Here is a 14,601-nt window from a genome sequence, read left to right as displayed (position 1 = left end):
ACAAGTGACTTCATGGCAAATGCCTCATGTATATAATTTCTTACATGAAGGTGTTATTTACTGAGTTCCTACAGGTTCCCCTGCCAAATTCCTTTGAAATACGGGTTCTTGACGGCATTAACACCTTTGCCCTAATGATTCTCATATTTAGACCTCCAAGTTCTCAGTCCACTAACTAGTTCCCTTAGTCAAAGTTCCCATTGAAAATCAAGAGCTTTAGCTGTCCCGTACATAACCTGAATCAATTCGTAATCACTCAACTGAAGATAACTTGATCTTTTCACAAAGACTTGATTAACCCTGTATATCTGAGAATTTTGAAGTCTTTGAAGGCTTCACAAATTTCAGGTTGCAAAGCCCAGTTAAAGAGGAAAATACACCTCTCCTCCTTACCCAGTAAAGGCAGTACCATGAACCTCCACATATATCCCATACAGTAAATCAGCATATTATAACAAGAAGCTACTGGCTGAGCTAGGTTGGAATCCATTCTCATTTTCTCAATACAATCACTGCTTCAAAATGGGACAGGCTGTAATTGGCAAGAAAGATTTGCAGATCCATGGTTCAACCCAAAAGTCACACAAATTTCCAGAAGGATTGTCAGAAACCTAGAGATGTGAGAGTTTACTTCCATTCTCAGTATCCTGAATCATTCAATCCTCACAAACAGAACACGGCAGGATAAAAAAGAGTAATTGCCACAGGAGTCTTCGGGGCAACTGGAATTTTTTTTAACAAGTAACTGCTTCAGTACAAAACACATCTCTTTTTCATCGTATTCTTACAACAGATAATAGTTATTTGTGCGTTTTTATTACAAGTTGCATCTGCTGCTCTGTAGTGGATGAAGGATAAAGAAGCTATAACAAGCCTCAACTAGAGGACTGATTGCTTTGAAGTTTAAATAATAAGCTGGTTCAATGCTTGAGGTTCCACACTCAGTAGATCTGGAACCCAAACAATCCTGCTTCTGTACATCCAAAACAGTGAGTCATTCCCATACAACCACAACAACACAGCTGATAACAGTACATTGCATATGTTATGTCTAGCCCATCAACTTCCTCCATCTGAAGGTCATATGAAACATGCAAAAAAAAAAAAGTAACTCAAAGTCCTTAAACTAATAATCACCACCAATACTATGCTATGGGCCCCTCGCTAGCAGCCTCCCCACTCAGACTCTCCATCTTTGATCATAAAAAGAAAAAAAGCAAAGGACCGAAACAGGCTTCTTGCTGCTGGGTACCATCACACCATGACAAAGAATGAATGCATTAGCAAGAAATAGGAGAGGAAAAATTCACCAAATCGCTACTACTCATCAAACCGTTCTCTGATAAGCAGTTTCAGAGGCTGCTAACTGGCACCTTTTAGAAATTATTGTTTTTCACAAGCTAAGTGTGAATACATGCCAAGGCAGTCAAAAATCTATTTATGCAGATTTTTACCCCAGACTCACTGTAATACCTGGGTAGGATGCCAGTTATCATGTGCGCTTCTACATATATAGGGGACCGGACCACATAAACATTAAAAATATCAATGTAAAGCTGGACAATGGTTCACCATTTATTTCACAACCATCTATACCTGTGGCCTATTCTGACAAACAGAAGACAGACATGACAGTCTTCATCAGATCCCTTTCAAACCGTGAGAATAACATTTTACACAGTATTTCTTAGGCAAGCTCTACCTGTTGGGCCACTGGAGACATTATTCCAAATTTATTGCACTGCAATGGAAAGTAACTAAACACAAGGGCACTGTCCATGCCTTTTGACACCCCTACATCTTAGATCACTGTTCAAAGGACCTTTATCACTACAGACTTTCTTCCTCCCTAGGCACTGGCTGTTGGTCACTGAATTGGATGAACTTCTGGTCTAACTCAGTACAGCCAGACTTACTTCCTCCAGATTTCCTTATTCTTTTGCCAAACTACACCAGCCAGACTTTTGTTCTTTCCTGGTGAAAGCCTTATGCTTTAGGGCTCACACACTGCTCAATTCTGTGTGTCTATTGTCAACTATGACAGTGCAATTTGAAAGAGGTATTAATTTATAGATTTAATGCTTTTTGTATTGCAGTGGTTAATTTCTGCTTTCTAGATTAAGTATAAAAAGCATTTTCAATACCTTATAAAATTAGTGGATTTTTTCGTTTGTGTGTTCAAAATATTTGCTGTTTCATGTGATATATATATATCCCACATGAGACATACATATATATATATACACACATGCTTAGGGATATGGTGTAGTTGGGAACTGTCAATGTTAGGTTAATGGTTGGACTAGGTGATCTTCAAGGTCTTTTCCAACCTAGATGATTCTGTGATTGTGTAGTGTGGAAAGCATTAACTTTCATTTTCAATCTCTCTCAACATTTATGTAACGTTGCCCAATTTAATTTTGATAAGTCACTTCCTGAAGTGCAAATGAATTCTGAATTTTCTATCCACTTTTTGTTGCTCTCAACAGCTAGGCCTTTTTCTTTAACAGCTATCTCAGTTATGGTATTTAGGCCAGTTAGCCTCAAAGGGCAGGACTAATACCAGAAGTTTAATGCTATAACAATACAATAGAGACTTAGGCACTTCTGCTACTGTAATGCATATTTTTTGATGTTCATACAAGGGTGTCTGACAAAAGATGCTTTACCAGAACCCAATAAATACTCACATTCATGAAAGTCCATGAGAAGACATGGAATAAACTTAGTTTGCTTGACTCCCAAATAAACATATCTCTAGCTCCCTTCTCTCATTCCTGCAGCTAGGAGGGAGAGAGCAACCACATCTCATGCCTTTTATTAGCATCTTCTGATTTCAGCCAAATTCAACTCAAAACTTTCTGTGGATGGTGGGGGGTGAGGCGACAGGGGAAGATTTGTAGCTGCATGTTTAAGAAAGAAGCTAAATTCATCACAATGACAGGGGAGAGTGTTGGCAGAGATTTGAGCTATTTATTCTTTTAGGAAAATCCTATAAAGAATGACACGAGGAAGCCTCTATCTGCAGTCTTGTTCATCACACTGGTGAGAAGTCCGATAACAGATGTATGCAGTAGCGTGATTTAGTGCCGGGAGCTGGCCCCTGATGTGTATTAATACAGCGGCAAAGCGGAACGAGCCCCTCTTCATCACTCATCTCTATAAAAGAGGTGGAATCCGAGATGGCCCGATGTTCGGCAGAGCAAGCCCATTTGTTCTGCTGACTGATGGAGCCAGCTCAGGCTGTGTCCTTCACCTCCATGGGGCACTCAGGTTGCAAAAAAGGAGATCACTGAAGCAGGACCTGGTCAACAAGTGAGACGAGAGCAGTTGGACTCATCTAAGGAGCTATTTAAAGGTGAAGAAATCCAGCACTCTGTGCCTGCAGTGACAAACATGGGCCTGCATTCTGATTCACCTGTGTTTCATCTTTTGCAGAAGTAAAACATCACAAACATAAAAAACCTCTGTAGTGAGAAAGTGAGGCTGCCATGATTCCTCACATACAGGGGAACCCCAGTATAAGACATTTACGTAGGGGCAAATAGATGCATGGCAAGGGAAGAAAATCTGTATCTACCTCATCAATGTCTAACAAGGTAAGAGTCTTCAGTTAATTCTACATTATTGCAAAGTAATCTTATGTATTTCTTTAGGCATTAGCAATTCCACATTAAGATCACCTTTGACAGAAATAACATCAGATTTCAGAAGTTTCTAAGTTACATGCCCAGGTTGCACTTCAGCTGCAACTGGGAGACTGCTGTAGAAAGTCAGCTAGGACACAGCTTCAGTTACCCGGTTGTGAAAGTTTCTTTCCGCAAGTCAGTATTGTAGCAAACCCTGCCCATAGCCATTAACTTTGCTGGGGTTATTTCTAAACAGGCTCTAAGGAAGAGCTCTTAACCATTTCTGACTATTAAAGATCTTGCAGCACTTTCCTCTTGACGATCAGCACAAGCATCCTATTCGGATTTCAGTAACTACACTCTCCTTCCTTATTTTATAGTACGCACTCTAATTTTCTCTCCCTCATCCCTAAAACCAAAATACCTTCCAAACCTCTGTACTATTGCCCAGTGCCGAGTTCCACTCCAGATGCAGATTCAACTCTTCAAAAAGTGTTCACTGTACAATTTCCCTAGTCAGGTAAGTACAATTTACATAATATTTTTAAATACGTAGGCATAGAAATAGAAGCTCTCACTATAGAAAGTGACCAGCAGTGCAGTACAGAATACACTCTGAACAATAAATAAATGGACAGGTAACAGGGGACAGTGAGACACTAGCATTCATACCAAGAAAACCTAGTATCCCAGAACTAAAATTTCGTGGCTACGGATACATGATTTTACTAACCCTTTCACTACAAAAGTTTGTATATCCTAGAATGGCATACTCAAAAGCCAGGAAAGAATATCCTAAATAAGCAGTCAATAACAGATGGCACTTTTTCTGAGCAACAGATTATTAATTTAATGTTATTTTCTTTTTTAATACAGAACCTTTCAGACAGTCTCTAATCCAGATCTGTGGCCTAGAGAGCTAGCACAACTTTCTTCCCTACTTCATTATTCTACTGTCTATCCATCACCCCGAGGAAGAAATTCAAACTTCATTCCTCCTATTCATCATCAGTTCCTTTGGCCTTCCCCACTGTTTTCACATCACCATTTTTCCCCATCAGCTTACCCACCGCCTTGTTACTGAATTACAACAATAGTTTTTAATAAGCTAGTTGGAATAACATGTGTTGCTTGATAGCAGGCAAAATATTTCAAGAAAGGGTAAGGGTGAGAGGCCAGAAAGAAATCTCCTAAACCCCTCTGTGTCCTGCAGATTAAAACTTTTTCAGATTCTGATTAGTAATCAATCACCTTCCAGAAATACGCCACATGAAAATAAACCAGCATTTTAATCACTACATCCCCAGAGCAAGAAAAAGAACAAAGTGACTATTTTAATCCACAAGAATAAGACAACTCCCAGGGAGTAAGTGGTGTCACACAGTGATGATACAAAAATTGACAGATTTTTACTTCAATGAAAGTGTCTAGAAACACCCTGAAAAAGAGCACCAGGGTCACCAGCTAATGTCAGCCCAACACTGAAGGAACACACTGTATACTGATCACCTCCTTATTACTATGAACTGCATGATTTAGGAATGGGGGAAATAACACCTTATGAAGAAACAGATTATTACCCACTGTACAGTGAAGTAAATTGCATTAACTTACCATAGCTGCATCATCAAAGATTTGTTTAGTAGGCAGCTTTCGACGCTATGCAGAAACACATGTTGTGTCTCTCTCACATTGCCTTTCTCACACATGTTTCATTAGTTTCAAATCAAGGTAATGCTATTTTTGGCTACTGTGACTCTGGCACTTTGCTCAAGAAGGAGACAACCTTAGAAACGCTAGCACACAGATAAATCCAGGTTACCTGATGTTGGGCTGGACATGGAGGCTGCAGGTGGCTTTCGTTTCCTCTTGATATCCCTTGAACATGGTGGTCCCAGGTGTACATTTGCTTGCCTGTAGAGAAATTAAAACAAATTAAACTCTGTTCCAGTACCAACTTCCTTCCTGTAAGACTCTGGAAAATCCCTCTAACTCCCACCTTCCCATCAGCTTCTTAACTAGTAGGCAGCAAAAATCAAAAGCTTCTTAGGGAAGTTTTGCTCACATTCTTCATTAATATACCATTATACTCCCATTTCTTTTAAAAGTTCACAAACATAAACTGCTCAGAAGAAGAATTATTTCTCAGTCCTTAAAGGATCTCGCTTTGTATTAACTTTAAAATAACTCTCTGCATAAGTAAAGATGTGATCAAGCAGTGATATAACACATGTCCTACCGTTACTTCTATAGAAGTACAACAAATGTCTGCAAGATTGCTCTTTAAACAAATTGCATGATATTTGCTCCCTTATTCAGAAATTATTTTGCAACCTATTTAGTACTGTAGAGTCATCTTAGAATGTACCTATATTCCCAATGTCCATGCATGTTGTTTCCACTACAGTTCATAAAGTTAGGAATGCAAAACTGCCTCATGCATTTTCAAAATTATGATTTTCTTACCAAAGTGCTGTGAAAACAGCTGAATCTAGCTTACAGTAATACAGCCTTGCTGCACCTGTAAACTAGCTGAAAGGCATAATCTGTCCCAGTCATATCAACTGTTAAGTCTGAAGCCTACTGATGACCATTTCAGTTTAACCATTTGCCACTTAAGGAGAAACCTGCATTATTGGGACTGACTTGAACTGAGCACTCCTCCAAGTTCTAGCTGTAGGAAGATGATAAGCTTAGTTCTGAAAAGACAGTCTTGGCACCAGAGAACTTTCTCAGATACAATCCATAATGAATACAAGAGCATAATTTAGCAATGACGTTAGGTTCAAATTCCTGCTTTGTCTGAGATAAGTTTCTTTTGCAAGTTCCTTGGTCATTCTCTGCATCAGATCTGACATGCAAAATGCAGAACTACAGTGCAAATAAAATCCATCACAGATTGTGAGGTGCTTACATGGTGTAAAGATTGGAACTATATAAATTTTCATGGTTAAGTGAGGAAATGCTTCTGTGTCTTTAAAGCTTGTTGTTTTCATTTTTTTAAAAATCCTGAAAGTTTAACAAACACATTTATCCAGTACTGAAATCTTTTACAGATAACAAAAGAGAAAGTTCATGGCTTCATATTTCCACACCAAAATCTATTTAAAAAAAAAAAAGCAGCATATTTATAAATATACAATTTTAGATGCCGAATTTACACAAAACCAAAGAATGCCGTTGTAACTATACAGAACAGTGTAGGGAGCACAAAAAATTTCCTATACAAGCCAAGACTACAAATTGTCTGAATGCTGCTGGGTCTACCTACTTACCTGTAACAAATGTGCAATCACAAAATAAGAAAGAAATATCTACTGTTCTGTCTTCTCAACTAAAATTTAAAAGACCTACAAGAAGTCTACAACAGCTGTCATCTAAATCTGACATTAAGGAATAGTTTCAAAAATTTTAAAATTGTGCTAAATTTCACTGACAGACAATTTTTCAAATCTGGGAATGCATATTAATATAACCAGACACAGAATTCTCCTGAAAACATGAACTAAGGGCTTTCAAAAACACCATCACACCTATAGACTGCATATTCAAATCCTGTGTTCGTAAATGTGACTAACCTCTAAGTGACTTCGCATATGCTAAAAACTGCTTTTGTATATTATTATGATAGTAGCTATATAGTATTTGAGCACAGTTCTACAATGTATTCTGAAACATCTAGGCACACACATAGCCCAAGGTAAAGATCTCAATCAAGTGGAACTTCAGGTTTTTATTTTGCATCAGTTACACAGTATTAGATTACTAACTAGATGACTACATAATTATATATAATAATCCAGCTAATTTTATCACATAATAATAATAAGGTTCCCTTTTTAATTTTATGAACTTACACCAACATTAGCCAGCTGATCCTTGGTGGAGAATCACTACAGACTAGGAAAGAAGTATGCATTATCATTTACAAGAGACTTTATGCAATTTTTCCCAGTTCACAAATGTTACAGGTTTTGAGTAAGAGCTCCTGGCAGTCAGCTCCATGCTCAAACCTCATCTTCCCTTACCTCATGATTACACAAGAGGGGAAAAAAAAAAAAAAAAAAAAAAAAATGAAAACAGAATATGAGAACTGCAAAATCCCTTCTTGCAGTGAAAGTAAAGGCAAATCATACTCCGGTTGGAGACTAATAGCAAAGACACTGCATCTAGCAGCCCTGCCTCTAACACACAAAGGCTCAGAGGTCATAAATTGTCTCTGTAACATGTATTTCATTCAGGTTTATCCCTTATTGATCACCCACACTTCAGTTAGTAAATCAGGAACCTATTGATTACTCACTGGCTCTGACTGACCTGGTGGTAAAAGTGTCAGTTTTGAGTGGCTGGTGCACTTTACGGGCACCATAAATCTGCATACAGGGAAACTCCAGGTGGTAGGTACCTTTGGAGAGAGAGGAGCAGAAGAATGCACGCAGGGATGACAGTCCTCATTAAGACATGGACAGAAAGGGTGCCTGAGTTCTAATTTATGAAAAATGCATTTTTTGGTAGATACCACACTTTTCAATCTAAATTTCTAGTCACTAGCTCGCATACAGGTACTATATTGGTAAGAGAATAGAATTGGTGAATCCCAGTTTAACAGCAGACTCCTAGAAACACTACCACCAGGGAAGTCAGGTCATGGGTATGTATGCCCAGCACACAACATTGCAGTGGACAGGCTGAACTACAGATTGTGAAAATCTCACCGACAGGCTGCAACCATGAATTAGTTTTTCTGCCGAAGTTGAATTTTAACAATTCTTCTGAACAGTTTAAAAATGACTCTGAAGTAGAATAGAACAGGGCTGAGAAGAAAGGCTGACAGAAAATGCACATTTGTGCACTGTCACAAGCCCCTCCGTGAAGAAGTCTGAGGCACAGAGCTTTGTGGGATGAAAGATCTGGGCCTAAACTGAGAAACCAGAATGGTACTTACTCTGTCCTTACTGTCTTTCAATCACTTCTGCTAGGCTTCTATACTTTCTTCAGTGTTGCACAAACAGTAATGAGAAAATAATTGCCTGGTTACTTTTGGACTATGGCTGGTTGATCATAAGAAAAAATGCTGGATGTGCTAGGTGACCAGAGACTAATGGGAAAACCTAGGCTACAGTCTAGAGAGGACTGAAATTCTAACCTGGGAAGAGAAAAAGTAGAACACACCTGGAGAGACAAAACAGGATCCACTATGCAGTGACACTGATGGCTGCAATATATCCAACTCACACTACAGCCTCTCACTGCCGGGAGTTAGTGAATGAAAAATTACATACATATAGAAAAAGTGGTTTTATATGAAAAAAGTCTATAGTGTCTTTCTGACAGTGATTTTTTTTTTTAATCACAAGCTAAGATAAAGGAATTATCCAGGAAATATGGATTTGTCTCTTGTTCTTAACATAGTATGCAGGTCATGCTGGAGAAAAAGCAGGCTTTGTTATGCCAAAAACTGAGATTCATTGCTGTCTCTAAAGTGTCAGAAGTAATGCTTCCTTTCATTTCTTTTCTACATATTTATTCTATGACTGTATACTTTTTTTTTAAATGAACTGTAATTGCATACACCCGACTCCTATCTCACTCCTATAGTTCAAGGTGACCACGTGCTGGACTATAGGTTCACAGGAGCTTGCCACTATTTTACATCTACCACAGGGTTTAAACAGAAAATTAGGACTGGCAATACAATCTGTGGGACACAATACAGAGCACAAGCACACATCAGCCCACAAAGAACCTTACCGAACAGCACCAGGCCCCTGATGCCTTCACTATCTGTGAAGAATAGTCTAGATTGTAAAGTGATGTCCACTCTCTTAAAACCCTTAAAACACCTCAATCTCACAACCAAGGTCTCTGAGAAGACCCTACAGAGCTAACTGTGACAGTCTGTGGCCTTCCTGGAGGCAGGAGGCACATCGCACACTCAGGGCTGTATGCCTCTTGCTGTAATTTCGCATCATCCAGCTTCTCTGCTGACAATCTTTATTCTAACCCTATCCTTAGAGGAAGCAAAGCACTTGGATTATGTAGTGAAAGGCGGCCATTAATCTACTGTCATACATACGAGGGATGTTATTATCCTCATGTTAAAGTAAATGTTCAACAGAGACAGCATTCTAACAAGGATGTTGCTACTAAAACTCCACACAACCCAGCTGTTGCTGTTGTGATGCTATATTCCCAGCAAACACAGGCCAAATAAAAGGCTCTTTCTCTAAGCCCCGAGGTGTTACCTGAGGCTGTTGATGGCGGCTTCACAAAAATAATAGTAAACGCAGAGTTCTTCCTCCTCTTTGACTATAGAGCCAGCTGGGCACCAAAGTCTGATCTGCACATAATACATGTAAATCAACACAAGTTGCTCATCCAATCTGCACGCAAAGCTCCCATGCATGCAAGTGGTTCTTGCTATCACATCACACTGTAGATATTTCCTGTGCCTAGCAGAGTCTCCTCTGCCCTGCAGAGCTTCATGGGAGAGCTTCTAGAACACATTTTCAGATTCCAAAATCACTAACAGGTCAAGTCACTTCTTAAATCATCTGAGTCTCATAGGTCTTCATGCAGCAGCACTCTGTTCCCCAAGTAAGCATTCTCATGATGTAGCAATTCCATTCCTAAAAGTCTGTGTGTGGCAAATGCAAGTGAACACATTTTCTTCTAGTTTTCCATGTAAGCATTCTAAGCAGAGATGATGTGACCCCATATATTGCATTCTCTATTTTCATACTGAATCACATGGTATCTGTGCCAGAAAGAGTCCCAACATTTGTCAGACCTGCTGTGTACACAGATTTGATAATGGCAACATGCTTTATAGGCAGAGAAAGCAATAGCAAGTAAACAAAATTCTGAAGCCAAGGGGAATTTACTTTTCACTCCAGAGATTTAGGATTCACCAAAATGGGAGCATTACGTCTCAGACAACTGCATGTGACACTAGGTTGATAGCTGCTGTTCATTGCATGCCTGTCAGAAGAATTCAGTTATATCCCCAACTGGAATATTAGCCAGGCTTTAGCAAAGGAAGACATGAAAGTGCTCCAGCTAAATGGAAAAAGAGTTTTAAAAAAACCTAAGGAGAAAGATGCCTAAAGCAGTTGACAGCAGACATTTTAGATAAAGACAATTCCAGAAAGATGAAGGTATGTGGATAGGTCGCATGGAATGAATGGGATACTGAAGTGGGAAAGCATGAAATTGTGAACATCCGTTCACTCTTTCAGCTGCCTCAGGAAAGGCTTGACGTTACGGGCAATCCCTGTACTTCCACATGCTTGGGTAAAAGACAGAAATGTCAGGATCTCTGCACAGATACAGAAAAGAACAAGATTTACTTTGACTGGTATATTTCTAGAGTTGGAACTAGAATTAGAGACATTCAAGCCTTTTCACTCTAACAGCACCACCAAATCCAGGGTATGGAGCAACTGGCAGTTTACGAGGAGATGACCACTCACCCCTTTATCCTGTGTTTCAGGCAGGAAGCGAGACTTGCATCTAAACCCAATTAAACTCTAGGTTTACAGTTAATATTAACTGAGAGTACATGCAAAGTGATTTTCTTCAATTCGTCTGTACTGTTCAGAGGTCTCTCTAACATAATTCTTCAAATCTCCACCTTCAACATCTACTTGCCATCTGACGTCCACTTTACCTATGACCTCCAGTGGGAACATTTAATTGAGTTTTTCACCCATAACCCTACTTTCAAGGCTAGGCAAACAATAAATGGCATTATAGATAATTTATCTTCTACCTGCTATTCAAACTTAAATTGAAGGAAACATTGGCTCCAGGCTCTTCTGAAACTCTCACCCTGCTTCAAGGGAATAACAGTCCACCAACCAACAACCTACAACATCTTCTCACTGATAGAATCATTCAATAACCAAAATCTAGTAAGATATTCCACTTGACCCAGTAGAAAGCCCTCTTAAGTAGGAGGAGTTCAAGAAGAAAATTCTGTTCAGACCACTGCTTTCTCCCAGAGAGGCAAATGGGCAGAGGGGAAAGAGGGGAAGGATCACTTGGGCTGTCCATGCAAGTCTCTACTTGCTTGCTTTTAACAGCCTGCATCATGAAGCCAAAACCTTAGCAGACAAGACATGATTAGCAAACGCTTTGTGCTCTTAAAGGAGAGTAATTATAGGCATGTGAAAAAAGGAAGAGATCCCTGAGGTACTCTTCCTTGCATGCCTCCCGAGAGACAGCAGGGCCATTAAAAATTCCATGATGAAGAGGAAAAACAGCCTGGGAACAGCCAGGAGGCAATACAGCAAATTAATACACCAGCCATCCCTCGGGAAGACTGCAAGAAAGCAGGAAACTCTTCTCGCTTCACAAAATAAAATTATACCACTAATGATAACAGTCACCACACACACAAAACTGCTTCTAATGATGGGTGTGAAATTCCCAGTGCTGTGCATACACTTTGAATGAAATCTCTTCTCATCACAGACATAAAGCAAGAAAGGTAATCTTGGTAGTGTACAATTTATACAGCCTTTCAAATAAGACTTCCGAAGGAACCCTCCACATAAAACCTCCTCCCCAACACTGAAAAGCCTTTCTTGAACACACCCAACTGTGCTCAGTATTCTGGCCTTCAGCTCTGCTTGAACGAAGCACGGGGTTACCAGTCTTCCAGAGGAACTGCACCAAAATCCACCACTGAGACAAAGAAAACATTTCTGTACGAGAGAAAAGACTCCACCTGATACCTATACTCCATTGGACACGTTTGTGATAGCAGAAACTAAGCAGAAAGAGGTAATTTTGCATGGCACAGTGGGAATCAGGTTGAAGAAATTGGATGTCCACAACGTCAAGACAGTTTCATATCATTCTCAGGGGATTAGCTTCCCACACACACCATTCCTACAAATTTCTGAGTAAAGTTTCTCTAGGATGAGGTGCAAGCTCTTAGTCGGTTACTAAAGCACAAACTACTGGAATTGACTCAACCATAGCAAAAGAGGAAGATGTTAACAGGGGCACTGGCTGAACAGTGCTTAGAGACCACATAAACCTCCTGTATGAAGAGGGACTACTAATAGGCTTGGCTCCTGAAGCACTTAAAGAACAACTATTGTCAAGAAAACATTTCTGTGAAGGAACAAATTCCTTCTGTGCCCCTGGAATGATCTTTACATAAAGCAAGCACCTTGCACCGAAGAGTTCAATCCTTTCCACAAACATGGAGCCACATAACATTCATTCTCTTCATATTGCTTTATCCTATAAAGAAAGATTCTTGAGCACATTTCACACTAAAATAGTAACACTTTTCTCAAACTACAGGTACTTAAACATACAGCCACCTCTGGGATGGGACAAATTCTCTGCCAACATTCTGTAACAATCAGGGATTATGTTTATCAGGACACCAGTCACCTGTTCATTAAAGGAAGGAACCAAGCATATATTCATTGGTTAGCTAGACTACATATTCAGCAAAACCAAGCAAACATGATCCCTCCAGGTTTAGAAATCCCTTGCCATAAACAGTAGCTTTGGAAAGGGCCTTCACTGATCATCATAAAGGTAGAGATTTTGCCCTGTTTCAATTTGTGAGCAGGATTTGTCTAGCTCTCCTTCCTGAAAGACAAACTCCTGTAAAGCACTAAGTAAAACACTCAAGGCACAAGAAATCCTAGCTGCAGATGAATAGACCAATCAATCTCCTTGCTTCATGGGCACAGAACATCCCCAGAGTGGGGCAAAAGCACAGAAAGGAACCAGTTTGCTGATGCACAATCTTCTGAATTCTTTTTATGCTCATCTGGTTGAACACTTAAGAGCTGATTTCTTCCTCCCTTCCCCCTTCCAGCTTTAACATGCGGGCTACAGCAGCATGAGGTCATGGTGCGACATCACAAAATTCCCTGCAGAAGCCAGCAGGAGGAGAGGCTTTGCTGGGTGGGTGCCAAGCTTTCGATCAGACACATAGAACCTCAGTACATTTTTCATGCTCTATTTGCTAATTAACAAGGGAAAGAAAGCCATGAAGCTGAAAGTCCAGACGTTTCTTTCAGATTTGGTCCTTCATACAAGTACATAGGCAGAATCGTGTCCCAAGCAAGGCTTTGTCTCCTTGCACGGGTAAAGAGCTCAAGGGCACCTTACCTTTAGATAGTCACCTGCAGCACACGAACAGGAGTCACCTCCGAGGCCAACACTTGAATTTAATTTAGGATTAGTCAGCAGAAGGCGCCTGAATAACATATTAACCCCAACTGTGCAGACTCAAATATACCTCAACATTTGGCTAGACCAGATCTAAGTTTCAGCTATAGTAACAGAGATATCAAGCCATTAGAGGTCACCTCAGGTGAGTTCTGAATCTCTCAGAGGGTCTATTTTAGGATGCCCAGGATACCAAAACACCTCAGCATGTCACCCACATGAGCTTGTCAGCACTTTCTCTCTCATCTTGTTCCAATTTTAATAGTGGGCAACAGTATTATGCCGATTTGTACCTATACAACAGACTTGCAGCAACTCACTGCACAATCCAGAACAGATCGCATTTATTTCTAAAAGCACAGTATGTTCTGCCTGTCTGTCATACACTGTTTCATATAATCTACGCACTTAGTGTATTGAGACTCTCAAATAATCTGCATTGGTATGTTTTATGCTAAGTTTGAACACAGGCCTCCTAGGGAAAAGTGCGTTACCTTCCAGGTCCATGAGTATTGTTCAGACCACATAGTACTACTGCAGATAACCACAGGCAGGAAGTGAGACAACCCCAACGGAGCAGAGCAAGGGAGTTACCTGGCAGTGCAGTGTGCTGGTGAGCATCTTCGGTGGGAAGCATCAGCAAGCACATCCAGAGAGTACAGAGGAGATAATGGATTGAACTGGAAAGTCAAGAGATTTTATTTAAGCAAAGCATTAAAAGAAATAGTCTCCAGATACAGCTGCTCAGATCTATTCCCTATAGTTGTTC

At 40.0% G+C, this 14,601-nt stretch overlaps 1 protein-coding gene across 10 annotated transcripts in view; it reads right to left on the bottom strand.

The window, feature by feature from the left end:
- GPATCH2L (G-patch domain containing 2 like) overlaps positions 1-14,601 on the bottom strand; it is a 48,086-nt gene that overhangs the window by 15,282 nt on the left and 18,203 nt on the right. For 5 of the 10 annotated variants that reach the window (XM_074824787.1, XM_074824788.1, XM_074824790.1 and 2 more), the window contains 2 exons: positions 14,427-14,512; positions 5,452-5,543 (listed from right to left, as the gene is read on the bottom strand). In XM_074824787.1, coding sequence (XP_074680888.1) covers positions 5,452-5,543; positions 14,427-14,512 — 178 coding nt within the window. Of the gene's footprint in view, positions 1-3,131; positions 3,305-5,451; positions 5,544-9,874; positions 9,970-14,426; positions 14,513-14,601 lie in introns of those variants that run through there. The other 5 variants (XM_074824792.1, XM_074824794.1, XM_074824791.1 and 2 more) reach the window with 4 other exon arrangements.

This window comes from Strix aluco, chromosome 4 (genome assembly GCF_031877795.1).
Source record: "Strix aluco isolate bStrAlu1 chromosome 4, bStrAlu1.hap1, whole genome shotgun sequence".
NCBI lineage: Eukaryota > Metazoa > Chordata > Aves > Strigiformes > Strigidae > Strix > Strix aluco.
Note: the sequence above shows the minus strand (reverse complement) of the source record. Positions and strands in the feature narration are given on the sequence as shown.